The following is a 16,261-nucleotide window of genomic DNA, read 5'->3' on the forward strand; positions in this document are numbered from 1 at the left end:
CTTGGATGGAGAATTGTATCATTGGCAATCATACCGTATAGCGGGTTATTTTCGCTGGTTGTAATATTTCACTTATTTTCCTCGGATATAACAAAATCGCCCAAAACAAATTCTGCAAACTTAAAAGTGCACATGCAAAGGTATTGATAAAATTTTGAATATACCAAATTAATAGCTGCAAAACTACTTCATGTACCTTATTCAATGAAAATTGTGAAATTTTACACCAGTGAAAATAACCCGCTATAAGGTACCACATCTTCTTATATCTAATTATTGGATGACCATGGCATAACCCTATACTTACTTCTATAGGATCTAACTTAGATACTATAGTGTCTACAGATCCTTTGGATGATATCAACTTTGATTGGATTTCATTTAAATCACCTTCAAGCTGAAAACAGACAGAAAGCATTGCAGGCTATTAAATGTATTCTCTTGATATCAAAATAAATAAAAAATGTTTAATAAATCTCTTTACTTACTGACTAACATTCAATGACATAACTAAGTTATCCTTGTTTTAGCATAAAAATATATGCCAATACACATAATTAACAGCACCTGGTGATGTTTCATAGTAATGAAATAGACTGTGAAACATCACCAGGTGCTGTCAATTATGTGAATTGTTATATATACTATATTTTTATGCTTTTACATTTTCCCCGCTGATACACATAATTAATATGGCTTCTACTAACGAAAGCTCCATTTGGAGTTAAATATGTTTAGAGATCATTTGATCTGAAACCAGTTGTTGGCATGACACAGATTATGCTCTTCTCATATATTTTATGATGGTATGAATACTAAACCCCTTACAGGAGGGATTGTGCTTAATTAATTTCATATGATGAAGACATAATCTTTCAATCAGTTTAATTGAGGCCTGGTGTTGGCATGTCAGTAGCTGCTAGAAGTCCTTTGTTAAAGGAGTAGGTCCGGTTAGGCCCCTTTTTGGCCCCAAAATTTAACAGTTTTACAAAATTGTTAAAATGTAAACTTTTAGTTTTTTATTGGACAATTGAATGCTTCTGCTACATAAATATGGGCTGTTTTTGGCAATACAATGCACATATATCGGGTTGTAGCACCAGTAAGTCATGCTAAATTAGTGAAATCTTCAAAACTCTATCATTTTAGTTAAATTTTAGACGGTTTACGTGTAAAACGAAAGTGGTCGCATTCGTGTTCATCCATAATATTGCAATGTAAGTTGTATTTTATGATCATACATAACATATATAAAGGTTGTGGATGAACACGGATGCGGCCGGCCACTTTCATTTTTGCCAAAAACCATCTGAAAAGTGACGTTTTTTTGCATATTTGAGAGATTTTTCATATTTGAGCCTCAATCGGATCGTTTTTAATGACTTAATCAGTTAAAATCTTTAACATAAACTAATTGAATCAAGTGAGATAGACACTTAAGTGTTTAAAAAGTGGTCCAAATCCTTCGTCAGATAAAACTGAAATTTGAGGCCAAAATGAGTCCTTACCGGACCTACTCCTTTATATATCATTGTAATTTTGCCTTGTTTATTTTGTTATCTATTTAGTGTTGGAATCTGATTTCCTTTAAACCGAGTTTTACTGTGTAAATTGCTGTGTGTTTGATTTCTTTCAAAAATAATGAAAAAATAAATCATAAAATTGTATGAGGATTTGACAAATTAATTGAAGCTACACAAACTTTAATCCCAGGTAATAGTAAAATACGGGAGAAAAAATGTATCTTCACAATGAATCCAATTTTTGCACTGGATTCATTGTGAACCACAAAATAAAATATTCAAAGAAGTACACATTCCAATTGGCTTATGTAAACTTTGACAATACCACAAAATCAGATATCCAAGGAAAGACATTTTTTATCCAAAAAAAAAAGAAATTAATACCAACATAAATCATTGAATTCACACTAGTTTACTTAATTAACTTAAATACATATATGGTACCTGTGTAGCCTTATCTTTGTGTTGTTTTAGATATGATGTTTCTATCCTGTATTCCTTCACAGTGGCATCCTAGTAAAGGAAAATTACAAATCTTTGGATTAGTTATTCTTTTTTGCATTCACTATGGACTTTTTAATGAAATTAAATTAGAAAGTAAAAGTACCTGTATCTTTTTCAAAGAATTCTCAATTTGTTTTGGTGATTGTCATCATCAATGTCTTGATAAACCCAATTATTGTATGACATCAGATTAGTGAAGTTATTGGTTATTAATTAATTAGGATATCACAGTAATTCAGTGCCACCAATGTAATAAAATTGATTCCCAACTTATTGCCTCTGGATGAGCCAGAGCTAGGAATATGGTATAGGCACCAGTCTTTAATTGCGGACATATATAGCTCCCTAGATGTCTTTTGGTTGCTTGACAGTCTTCAGGTAGTCATGAAGACATGAAGCCCTAATTGGACGAGCGTATGACATTAGCGCCGATTTTGAAATTTTTCATTCTTTCATTTGCGCCAATTTCATTTTTTTATTTGCGCCGATTTTATATTTTTCCTAAATCGATTTACATGTTAGTTACAGGCAGGGCTTCCAAAACGGTCATATATTCCGGTCATTTGTATAATGTCCGGTAAAAGACCGACTGGGAAAAGCATGAAACGGTCATATACTTTTTAGTTTTCAATGCTTTTTTTCGGTCATTTTAACTATAATTCATCTTCGTGACCCAACATTTTGCCTTTAACAGCCATACATTTCCGGTCATAAAAGTGACATGTTGATTAATTACTATCAAAACAACCCTTACTTCAATACTTTCTAATTTTAATCAAGGCTAATTAGTTGTTGGACAGCTGAAATCTACCTGTTCAGGTGACAGGTAAACTAATTTCAGTACCGGACATCGTATAAATTAATCGGTTCATTCACAATTACTTTCGTACATTTCAGCGGTTTGTATCTAATTGATTTAGTCCAAAAGATCAAATTTATAATAAATACATTTATAAACTTGATTTGATGAATCATTTAAAAAGGTTTTACATGAAAAAATTGTCAGAACTACGTTGTATGAACAAGAACACGTGTGCGCATGTGCAAAGGTGGGAAATTCAATTATGCATCCTACATTTCAGCGGTTTGTATCTAATTGATTTAGTCCAAAAGATCAAATTTATAATAAATACATTTATAAACTTGATTTGATGAATCATTTAAAAAGGTTTTACATGAAAAAATTGTCAGAACTACGTTGTATGAACAAGAACACGTGTGCGCATGTGCAAAGGTGGGAAATTCAATTATGCATCCTACATTTCAGCGGTTTGTATCTAATTGATTTAGTCCAAAAGATCAAATTTATAATAAATACATTTATAAACTTGATTTGATGAATCATTTAAAAAGGTTTTACATGAAAAAATTGTCAGAACTACGTTGTATGAACAAGAACACGTGTGCGCATGTGCAAAGGTGGGAAATTCAATTATGCATCCTATATTTCTTCAAAATTCTAAAACTATCATTGATACCTGTACGGTCCGTGTAACACTTATCAATTCAAAGTTTTAAAAAGTTTTGAAATTTTAGATTTTTGGAATTTTGATCAAAGTTTTAAAATATCAAAATTTCAAATTGTGTTAAAGTTTTAAAATTTTGATATTTTAACCAAGTTATTAAAATATCAAAATTCTAAATATCGTTTATAAATTTGATAGTTTAGAAATTTGACCAAACTTTTAAAATACTAAACCTAACGCGCAATTTTGATTATTTCACTTTTTGAAAGTTTGATTTTTTAAATGTTTGCTTAAAATATCAAAAATATAAAGGGGCGAAAAGAGGGGTACCTGTAATCACTGATGTAAACACGGCTCTGATAAGAACTATTCTTAGTTATAAATAAATAGCATGAAATATATCAAATCATTCTTAATAACAAAATAAACAATGAAAAGAAGAAGTCGGATTTTTTTTATGAAACATATTAGACATCACATGGGATAACAGTAGCCTGAAATTTTAAGGTTGTGCATCTATTAAAAAAAATTATATATAATTAAACCTATTTAAACCGGAATCAACCACGTTGATTTTAATCTCTTATATAAGGTTAGCATTTGAGATAAATAATTCAAAGCTTTTTGTGTTCCCAGTGCCCAACATTTAGAAGTATCAGTGCAAAATGACCAACTCGCAGTAAGCCATATAGTATTATTCGCCTTTTTGACGTTCCTGATGAAGGTAGATCCAGAAAAAGCGCCTCGGTGGGCTGGCATACAACTTAAAACGTTTTCCTTTCTTGTTTATCGATTGCATGATGATAATATATTGCCTTTTATGATGTATTTCAGTTCCAAGAAATGATACGGAAGGAATATAGCGTCGCAATAAAAGTTGTGCTAGGCGTATTTCAGCTGGCCCCTAGACAAAAAAGTGTACTGGTTCAGCGATTATAGACGTAATACTAAACTCCGAAACATAACAATGAACTAAAATCAAAATCATACAAGACTTAGAAGGACAGAGGCTCCTGGATTGGGACAGGCGCACAAATGCGGCGGGGTTTGACATGTTTCGTGAGATCACAACCCTCCCCTATACCTCTAGCCAATTAAGAATGAAAAACACACAGTAATACGAACCGTAAAACGCACTTCAATAGGAAATACAAGTCCTATGTCAGAATAGGAAACAAACTAAGAAACTAATTAACATGCATGACAATGATAATAAAATAACAAAGGACTACTATACATAAGGCTAGCAGTTACTGTCATACGCCAGCTCCAGACCTCAATTAAACTAATTGAAAGGTTTTATATGTCCTCATTATGCACACTCTCTCCCTGTTGCATTTATTGCTAATTTGTTCCAGACCATTCATGAAATATTTGTCACTGACAAAACAAAAAATCTGTAATTTAAAATAGGTTGTTTACATACAAATTACGAAGAAACATAGGATTCAACTTCCGAGGACAAAGTTGCCCTTATAGATGGATTTAAATATGTTTTAACTTCACTTTGGTCAAACACCTCTTTAATTGTTTCGTTCTTATTTTGCTTGAATTTCAAATTTCAGTTTCAGCGTTCCGTATGTGAATTCTTTACTTCAAATTCTGCGTTTAACATTGTACTGGTTTTTCGAGAGTGACATTGGTGTACGGCCAAAAATGGAAAAAATCCATCATGCAACTGACAGTGTGGCTTCTCTTTGCACGCCCCATTCTGACTGGGTGTACATGTGAACTTTTAGTTTGCTAAAAGTCGATTGTCGTACGATAATTTCAAATATAAATACCCAAATAACAAAATGCAAATACGGGACAGTTATATCCTTTAATACAAAAAAATCGATTCCTTTTGTTTACTATAATAAAACAGTGGTTGATTTAGAACCGATAATGGATCTACGTGTATGATAACCAGTCCAAACGTTGTCTTTAAGGTAGCAACCATGTAACTTTAAAAGTGGGGTGAGGTTGTTTTGTCGAAGCGCTAACAATTTTATTAAGTTTTTCATCGCCATTAATCAACTAGTCTGGTTCAAAAATTAACACTAAAAGGCATGGATAATTTTTCTTTTGTCCTCTTCTGGCACAGAATATTATATCATCAAATTAGGGATCAGAATATTTTAATGTACCATTATCGAATCCCCTAGTGGTAGTATCAAGTAAAACACAGGGACTATCTAAATATTGGTTCCCCAGACAATTACCATTTATCGCTGATAAAAACTTTTGAACACACTTTTCAACTTTCAAAATGCCGACACCTACAACTGGATAGATGGGTGCTTAATGTAGTACAGCGGCAACTATTACATAAACATGAATGCAAGTTGGGTGCTTAATGTAGTACAGCGGTTATTATTACATAAATATGAATGCTCGTGAAAATAATGTTTATGGTATACGTTTATATATGATATGAAAGGTTTCAACTTTTACAAAACCAGAGCTATACGTTTGATTTAAAAGTTTACTTTATTGACCTTTTCAATTTTATTTGACTTTATTTGCATTTTTAACTTAATTTTGTTCGAGTGTCAATGATAAGTCTTTTGTAAACGAAACGCGCGTCTGGCGCAAAAACCGGCAAAATTTATTTTCCGGTATCCATCTATGATGAGTTTGTGTAGATACCTTGTAACAGTATCTTGGCTCCAATTTGCTGATATTGGATCCTATTACCGTCTTAATTTCAGCGTAAAAAAGATTATATTTAAAACCTCCCATACTGTGGACTAGCACAACCTTAAACCATGCATTCAGTATCATGAAGCGCTTTTCCTGATCGACCTCCTTACGGAACGCTTAAAGCTAAATATTTAAGGCAAACAACTTACAAAGAACAGATAAAAACGTTTAAGATGATCTTTCATTCTGTACATGTATTGATATATTCTTTAACCAACATGATTGCAGAAAGTAAGAAGTCGTAAAGCAAAACAGAAAAAAAAATGAAATCAAAAGAGATAATGCATCGTGTATTGGGCCTTTTTATGGCTTAAAGTTAAGTAGAAAATGTATATACATGCTCAACATAACCATACTATTTGACCTACTGCGAGTTGTTCAGTTTTTACTGTTACTCCTGTTTCTCCTAAAATATGGGTGCTAGAATAATATCAGAGCCGTACGTCTGGTTTTTAAATGAATTATCTTCTCTTAACACAGTGTACAAGCGGACAGTGACACAAAACGGAAGTTGCTGATCTGTCCGACGGCGATCGGCTCGTTGTTTTTCAAAAAAATATAGAATATCAACACAAAGTGTCCCATAATGGATTGTTCAGCAGCTCAAGGTAAGTGAATAACTACAATGATGTATTTTTGACCATTTAAAGCTTATTTTATGCTTTTAGCATCAACCGTCTTTTTAAAATAACTCCTGATCATGAAGAGGGGTCAAAATTTTGCGATTTTTCGAGTCATAAATCTTAACAAAACTCCGAAAATTCAAACATTTTCAAGATTTTTAATCGATACATAGTTGAATAATCATATTCCGCATACACACACAAAAGTTTGGTTCATTTTTTTTTTATTATATTGTCACAATTGAATCTTTTCTATTCAAACTGTACTGTCCGCCTCGTTGCCACCGTATGTTTTCATACTGTCCGATTCGTTGGTCATATTCATGATCGATATCTTAAGCAAAAGTAAGATTGAAACATGCAATTTATCCACATTTAAACTTTATTCAACACAGATACTGTCTATGATTATATATGGAAAATATTTATAGATTATATATTCAGCTTGGATCTCGTGTCAATTAAAGGGGGACATTGGTCACTCTTCCAGAACCTTTACTCATGTCTGCTGCTCGTATTCATCGTTTGCGGACCTTGTTGTTAGATTCTCTACCGATATAATATTCTAATAAATGCATGGTGAATTCAGTACACATGTTCCCTATGACATGATCTTTCTAATTTAATGCAAAATTAGAGTTTTGATCCAATTTTACGGCCTAATGAACATAGAAAACGATAGTGCGAGTGGGGCATCCGTGTACTATGGTCACATTCTTGTTTAAAAGTTATTTTAAAACAACAGTAGATGATAGTGAGTGATGCAGCGCACTTAAGAACATCAATTAAATAATGTTTTGCTTATATTTTCAGATATACATGATGAGTACTAGTAATCCTTATAGTTGTACAACATGCTTGTTTTCGTACAAAATATTTTCCGAAATAATAGACCACAATATAATTCGCCATCCGGAACAAACACTTAAAATAAAGGTTTATATTCAAAATAAATGCATTTTTCAGACGAAAAACTTTTGTGTTATACCAAACCAACTACAAAAGGATGGTTATTACATACATAGTGACAATTATAAGGAAACTCTTAATATAGGAAAAACATGTGATCTTTTGGAAACAGCAAGCACTCTTTTTAAATTGAAAATGATAACTCGCATGAAATTGGAAGCCCAGTTGCAAAAAGACAAAAAATCTCCACATCAACACCCCGCATATCTGATATTTCTCATGACCTCAAGGAACAGACAGACGAGGAAATCGATATCAGCCCTTGAGAATCAATATTAGCTTTTGAAAATCCATATCAGCCCCAGTAAACTTGGAAATATGTGATAAATAGATCATGACATGTCATTTTACATATCGGCCCTGGTTTCAGCCTTCGACCCATATCAAGCCCTCGGGCTAAAGCCCTCTGGCTTGATATGGAAGTCTAGGGCTGATACCAGGGTCGATATGGAAAATGCCATGTAATAATTTAAAATTATCGTGTCCTTTTCTTCACAGACATTTCAAAAGGAAAATACGCTCTTACTTTGCATCCGTGATCAGACTTTAACATTTCGATCATAATGTATACTATAACATAGATGTAATCGTAGGTACATGGGGACGGGTATTTTTTGCCCCATATTTTCCATATTTGTTAATTTCACTGATATTCGTGTTTTTTAAACTTACAAAAATATAATTCAGGAGCGGATCCAGAAATTGTTAAGAGAGAATTCATACCCAGATGAAAGATTAAAAAAAAAGTAACTACGGTTCCCAACCCCGGACCCCCGACCGCCTGGATCCGCAACTGCCTAAGCGATTACATATTAATTTATTTAATCGATGATTTGTACATATAAGAATTGAATAATAACTCATACAGAATAAATGATAAAAAATTTAACAAGAAAGGCTTCACCGCATACTTCATGTTAAATGTGTGTATAACCAGACTCAAGCTAGCGACCAATCCTAGCGACCAATCAAGCTAGCGACCAATTCTAGCGACCACTAAAGAACACAATGAGAATCAACTTGCCAAAGAATCATAATGTGGTATATGAGAAAACCACAAAACGACATAGTGAAACAAAGTTCTGTTAAAAATAAAATCTTGCTACCAATACGGTTTATATTGTTTTTAACCTTTAAATAACTAGAGATATCCATCATATTAAGTCAGAAGGGACACTACAACATGTCGTCTGTAGCCTAATGTACTGACTAGTTTGGTTGCTAAATGTTTGCATCAATATAAATCAGTAAAGGGAGAACGTCCCAGAAAATCGTAAAAAGTCAAAATATCGTAATACAATAGAAAAACACAGGAGAAAGGGTATCTTTAATCAGCAAATGCACAGCGGAAAATACACAAAAAGCGAAGGAACAATATTTTTTATTCCCCTACATACACACATACTTTGTGTTATATTATATGTATTTATAGACTGTAAAGTGCGCTCCTTTACGTATTTTACTCTATCGAGAAGGGAACTAGTTGGGAAAAAATGTAAACTATATTTTGAGGTCTTTATTACGTTTTTTCGGTTTTCCAAACTCTTAACCGAGATCGTAAACAAAAATCAAGGATTGCAAATATAATATTAAAAACAGATCGTGTATCCCCCAATCACATAATAGTTTTATACGAGTAATTTACGGATACGAACTGAGAATAAAAAGTAAGCGAATTGAATTAGAAAAACACCAACAGTGTTTTTCTATGATGATTTGGTCGCAAAACTATTTTCCATATTCAGAGAACCGTAAGTAATTTTAAAAAGAACATATTTTAATAAACATGTGTACATAGTTTCAACTTAATCTGACTACAACGTCGTCTTAGATTCAGTATAAACGGATGGATACACGGACAAACGAACGAACGAACATCCTGCAGACCAGATAACATTATGGTATTTACTGTTGTAGGCGTAGCATAGAATAACTATTTAATGTGAGTTGACTTGATCTCGTTCCTGTGTACAATGTATCAGCTTTCAAATAAACGAAATAAGAAGTATATATTATGTTCGAAAGAATTACTATATACTGGCTTTCTAACCATTCGGCAACCTAAAAGGATCCGAGTACACAGTTATCGTCCTTTGATTTTTCGTTGTCCACGAATATAGTCCTAAGTGTGGACAGTGTTACTTGCCATTTTTTTTCTACCCCTTCCGAATGTATGATTTCTTCATGTTTTATGCCTCAAATAGAAAGTAAGGGGATTAAAGCACACTGTAAAAAGATTGTGGGTCATGAAATTTAAAGTTAAAAGTAGTGATTTGGTCCGGTTAATAAGAAAAGGTTAAATAAATAGCACACCAGAAGCTTTCAAAAGATTGCAGGACCCCTCAACATAAGATTGTCCATATTTTGAGTTAGAGCCAATGAATATTTCTTTAATATTTGGATATTATCGACAAAGTGTAGGTAGTTGGGAGTAAAGCCACTGCTGCCACCACCCGCAAGGTACGAAAATTAAAAACTGAGTATGTTGTTGTCAACTTCCGGTGCACTTTCCCACCTGGACATTTTCATGAATAATAGGGTCTGGGACAAGCTTTCAATCCCACTAGGCGTGGGAAAAAACTTTGCCGTAGGGAACTGTACAGAAAGACTAAAAAATGAGCCCATACCTATAACTGTATAGGTACCTCAGACTTTGGATGATCAGTGAAGTCTTCAGGTGCACTTTCCCACCCAGGGATTGATACGAGTTGAAGATATGGATAATAGCTTGCAATCTAACCACCTGCGGTCAAGAACTTTGCCGTAGGGGGATGGGAGTAAAGCCACTGCTGCCACCACCCGCAAGGTACGAAAATTAGAAACTGAGTATGTTGTTGTCAGCTTCTGGTGCACTTTCCCACCTGGACATTTTCATGAATAATAGGGTCTGGGACAAGCTTTCAATCCCACTAGGTGTGAGAAAAAACTTTGCCGTAGGGACCTGTACAGAAAGACTGAAAAATGAGCCCATACCTATAACTGTATAAGTACCTCAGACTTTGGATGATCAGTGAAGTCTTCAGGTGCACTTTCCCACCAGCGTTTGATACGAGTTGAAGATATGGATAATAGCTTGCAATCTAACCACCTGCGGTCAAGAGCTTTGCCGTAGAGGGATGGGAGTAAAGCCACTGCTGCCACCACCCGCAAGGTACGAAAATTAGAAACTGAGTATGTTGTTGTCAGCTTCCGGTGCACTTTCCCACCTGGGTATTTTCATGAATAATAGGGTCTGGGACAAGCTTTCAATCCCACTAGGTGTGGGAAAAAACTTTGCCGTAGGGAACTGTACAAAAAGACTGAAAAATGAGCCCATACCTATAACTGTATAGGTACCTCAGACTTTGGATGATCAGTGAAGTCTTCAGGTGCACTTTCCCACCCAGGGATTGATACGAGTTGAAGATATGGATAATAGCTTGCAATCCAAACACCTGCATCTGGTCACTGTGAACCTCCAAAAACCAATCCGAAACGTCTTATCGGGGTATAGATCTTTCTTCTAAAAATATGTTTTAATTCTATACTCTTTTACTAAAGTTCTTGTCTTTAAAGCAATTATTTTTGCATTTTAAGTTAAAGTAATATTTTTCGCCCCTTCTTACAAAACTGCTTGGAAAAATCCACCAGAAACATTTCCAACCATACTATAGTGATATGGAACCTTGTGTTTAAACTTTATATAGAGATCCATGAACTTATACTCAAGCATTTGGTTGTCTTCCAACTCAGAGATCACCATAACATACAAGCGCAAATAAATGTTCAATTGTATAAAGTATAGATAAATTATTGATATTGAACTATATAGTATATATGTGAATGAGAGCATACATTTAAGTGAACAATGACTAAGTTTGAGGAATAGAACGAGGAATGTTCAGGTTAATCCGTTAACGTACTCGAAGAGAAAGCAAAAAATCATTATCGTGAAGTAATAAAATGGAAGAAAATTCTGAATTAAGAGTTTTTAAATAACATGTAGAGAAGGCCTGGAATGAACAATATTCAGTCAGTTAAAGTCCGAAAGGTGGCATCTTTAATGTAGAACAGGTGTAAATAAACTCATCACAAATACCAGGAATAAATTCTGGAGTGAGCAATTTTCAGTCAGCTAAATACCGAAAGTTGAAAACTTTGCACGTATTATTTTTGTACTGAATTTGTAATGTGTAACAAGGGGACATTTTTTAAAGGATCATTATGAGAAACAATAGTTTAAAAAAGTCTAATAACAGGAATACTTTCTTAGACACTCGTTTCAAACTGAGGATCAAAATTTCTAAAGAAAGAACAACATTTTTGTCGAACAAATTGGATTAATAATTATAATTTAACAAAAAATTATAAAATGGAGCAATATGCGAAGTGATTCGTTTAATTTTGATTTTAAAACGAAACATATTTTATAGCACTCAAAACAAAAACATGACACCAACATTCAATATTACAAACATCATTTAACAAAAATGGTTTAAAAAATAAATGCGTTGATAAATTAAAATAATTGGCCTTCAATTCAATAGATAGTTTGCTTTGGAGATTCCGTATATCGACAAATTATCGAAGTTCCAATTGGAAATAACTGTGCACCACTTATTGTGGACTTGTTTATGTATTGTAATCAGTTAAATTCATCGATTAAAAACAGCAAAGACCCATCGAATCAACATCTGGTACAAATATTTAATGATATTCAGTATGTTAATTAAAGATTTTGTGTTTGAAGAGATGACTGTTATTTCCTTTTGTTAATAATCCATTTTTAGGTTACAAAATATTAGATTTTTACCGAAAGAAATCTACATATAACTGTAAAATATATTACACCAGGGTTTTCAATATCAAACATGTATTAAGTTTTATCATCGGTACAAAGACATCATCAGCCGAAGGCCACCAATGGGTACATATTTTTGTTTAGGGGTCAGCTGAAGCACGCCTCCGGATGCGGAACATCTCGTGGCGTTGAAGACCCATTGGTGGCCCTCAGCTGTTTTATGCTCGTTCGTCCGGTTGTTGTGTCTTTGAAACTCACCATTTTCATTCTCAATTTTAAAAGTAAACTTGCTATGAGAAAGAAAAATGGAACAAGAGGTAACATTGCGTTGTCCATGATTTTGTATTTAGATTTAGAATCTGAGTTTGATTGTGAAGTAAAATCAAATCCAGATCATGACAAGCAAAGGATTATGTACAGCATGTGGTACTGAAAAGTTAGTTTTGAGAAAATACAAACTTTTTATCCAAGGCAGGGATCAACAGGTTTGCCAATTGATAATAATTATATGATGGAAAAAGTAAAAGAAAATATGAATCTATTTCAGCTAGGGCATTTGGTGGACATTCGAACGTTAAAATCAAATTATCACCAAAGAGATCCATTACTAATATTCATCTTAAGGATCAAATATTGGACATTGTATTCACATAAAATAGTGATGAGGTAACTCATAACAATACAATTGTTGGTAGATGAGTTCAAGTTTTGCGCATTTGCTTTTTAGATTCTGTCAAAATTTATTTTAAAAAGATTAAACATGGTCTCAGTATAAATTTTGTTTTTTACAAGGAGGAAGATGAAGCCTATCTCTCTAGAATAAAAAAAAGTAAATGATCCGTAATAGACCTTTTATTGATAATCAATGTTAAAGATCCTTTTTCTTTACATCACAAGTTTCAACTCATCGACACTTTTTGGTGGTGCACTATTAAAAACATTTTACTAAACAGGACAAAGACCCCCTCCCCCCCCCCCCAAAAAAAAAAGGAGACTGAAGACTACTCATTATTCAAGTTTGTACTTGCGATGGAAGGTAAACAAAAAAGGATCGCTACCGTTATCACTTTACTGATCACGTTACTGAACAATATCACGATACATCTCACAAAAATGAAAAAATAGAAATATCAAATTACAAAAGTATTTCTTTTTCTTTTTCACAGTGGGTTAAACGCACATTTGTTTGAAAAAAGTTGACTATTAGGAAGGGAAAGATTAATTTTATATAGAACACTATTTTGTTAACAGAAAATAGAAAAGATAAATACGAGTATGGACTCATTTAGACTGATGCCGAATTCCTCAGACAGTCTGGCGTAAAACTGAATAAAGGGCCTATTAAAACAATAAATACAGAAATTGACGTATTTCATTATGTACTTGTACAAAAGGTTGCATATCCACATTACTGTGTAGATAGAAAAAAATCAGATTGAAAGAAACAAACTTACCACCAAAGGCAGATTTGCATAAAGGAATTTGATGCGACTGTCATACAAGTGTGAGGTTTAGCGCTATAAAACCAGGTTCAGTCCACCATTTTCTACATTGGAAAATGCCTATAGCAAGTTAGGAATATGACAGTTGATGTTCATTCGTTTGATGTGTTTTATTATTTGATTATGTCATTTGATTAGGGACTTTCCTCAGGGTACAGTTTTTTTGTGATTTAAGTTTATAAATGGTGAGCATATGAGTGTTGAAGATTTTGTATATGCTCAAATGCTTAGTATTTGAAACATTTGATCAAGACTTTATGATGTAAGCGTTAGAACTACAAAATTTTAAATGGAACTGCATTCAGATAATAGATGTGCTGCTTTTGTTTGAAAGGGCAATTTAAGCAAGAATTTCGATGAAAAAACAAAAACATGATAAAGCCTATGATCAATTTGAGGTTGGCCATGAATAAATATAAACAATTAAATACTTGTTCTGTTGTTAGCAATTAATTTGGGAGGGCTATGGCACAACCTTCACTTGCAAGGAGATTTTGATTGGGTAAATCCATATGAAAGGGAACAAATTTGAAAGTTCTTTAAGATAATAATTGAATGCGATCTTAAATATAAAAAAAACTTCTTGAAGCACAGAATGATTATCTACTTCTAACCAACATAAAAAAAACGCAACAAGTATGTGCTCAATTATTGGAATCTTACACAATATGTGTCATTATGAATGAAATGGACTTGTATTATATTTTTATTTTATGTTTTCTCATACTCTATGGCTTGATAAATATATATATCAAAATACAACTTCCAGATTAAAAGCCATGTCAGGATATGTTCATGATGTTGAAGGATCTATGTTTGCAAAAACTATAAATAATATATGCATGAGATCCGATTCATTAATAAAAAAAAATTGTGGCTAAACCAACGTTTTACACCAGAGTTTATTGATAGCAGTTCATATAAAAAAAAAAAAAGCTGAAATGTATTTAGCCAATTTACTTTGGCACAACTTTTTGGAATTTTGGATCCTCAATGCTCTTCAACTTTGTATTTGTTTGGTTTATAACTATTTCGGTATGAGCGTCACTGATGAGTCTTATGTAGACGAAACGCGCGTCTGGCGTACTAAATTATAATCCTGGTACCTTTGATAACTATTTACTTGGAGTATTGCATTTTTCATGTTTCAAAAACATGAATGTAACAATTTGATTATAAAATTATACGCAAATTATATGAAAATGATGTTAAACATTTCTTTACCGACACAGATAGTGTAGTTCGTATTATTCAAACGGGTGGATATCTTCCCACATGTTGGAAAATTGAAACAGGTGATGACCAAACTGAAATTGGCATTATTTATGATAGTTTATATAGTGATGAGTTTGTTGGTTTAAATACCAAAATGTACACCCACATAGTAGATGGTAAAATATAAGTAAAGCAAAAAGATGTTAAGAAAAATGTCATTTAAAAACTATAAATTTTGAAGAAAAGAAGCAATGTTCAGTATCACAGCAAATCAATTAATATTATTTAGAGACAGCATCCCAGTATTTTAATAATATTGACAAGAATGCTTTGTCAACTATAGATGACAAGAGATACATCTTGACCATTAAAATTCGCACATAAGTATATGGACACTATAAAATGTATCCAAAATATTAAATACACACACGTTAGATTTCAAAATAATGATAATGAAAAATGGATAGGAAATAATTGGTTTACGAAATACGATTAGACGTCAAATATGTTGAACTTGGTTATTATAAGTTTGATCATCTTAATTCAGTAGACGTTAACTGTTTTGTATAGTAAGTATCATCAATATCCCGAATATCGCGAAAAGATGATAAATTAATTTGTAATTTGGCTGCAGTAAATTTACGCCCTCACAAGTACATACAGCTAGAAGATACGTTTAGTCTTTCAAAAATAGAACATAGAGGGTTTCCAACATTATATACTCCATTGCATGACCCCTGAACAAGCCGATGAATTGATTCCTTATTTCGGATACTTCGTAAATAAACTCATCATAGATACCAAGGGCAGTAGATTATCGCTTCACTGCTACATAGTAATTGTAGATAGATAACGTCTACGGAGTATTAGTTTACTAACGTGTTTATTTGATTATAATAACTATGATTTGCTGATGTATTTATACCGTCCATAGTTTCCAATGAATTTTTATTTTGTATATCGACTGCTATGACCTTTTTATTCTTGGTCGATT

General features: G+C 32.9%; 2 protein-coding genes across 2 annotated transcripts in view; both read right to left on the reverse strand.

The window, feature by feature from the left end:
• The window catches only part of LOC134700236 (uncharacterized), an 89,832-nt gene that overhangs the window by 40,867 nt on the left and 32,704 nt on the right, over positions 1 to 16,261 (reverse strand). The gene's annotated exons all lie outside the window — the stretch shown is intronic.
• LOC134700263 (DNA repair protein RAD50-like) overlaps positions 1 to 16,261 on the reverse strand; it is a 37,252-nt gene that overhangs the window by 5,421 nt on the left and 15,570 nt on the right. Inside the window, exons 3-4 of the mRNA XM_063561623.1 lie at positions 1,968 to 2,036; positions 308 to 397 (exon numbers count right to left, since the gene is read on the reverse strand). Coding sequence (XP_063417693.1) covers positions 308 to 397; positions 1,968 to 2,036 — 159 coding nt within the window. The remainder of the gene's footprint in view (positions 1 to 307; positions 398 to 1,967; positions 2,037 to 16,261) is intronic.

The sequence above is a fragment of the Mytilus trossulus genome, unplaced genomic scaffold, assembly GCF_036588685.1.
Source record: "Mytilus trossulus isolate FHL-02 unplaced genomic scaffold, PNRI_Mtr1.1.1.hap1 h1tg000128l__unscaffolded, whole genome shotgun sequence".
In the NCBI taxonomy this organism is placed as follows: domain Eukaryota; kingdom Metazoa; phylum Mollusca; class Bivalvia; order Mytilida; family Mytilidae; genus Mytilus; species Mytilus trossulus.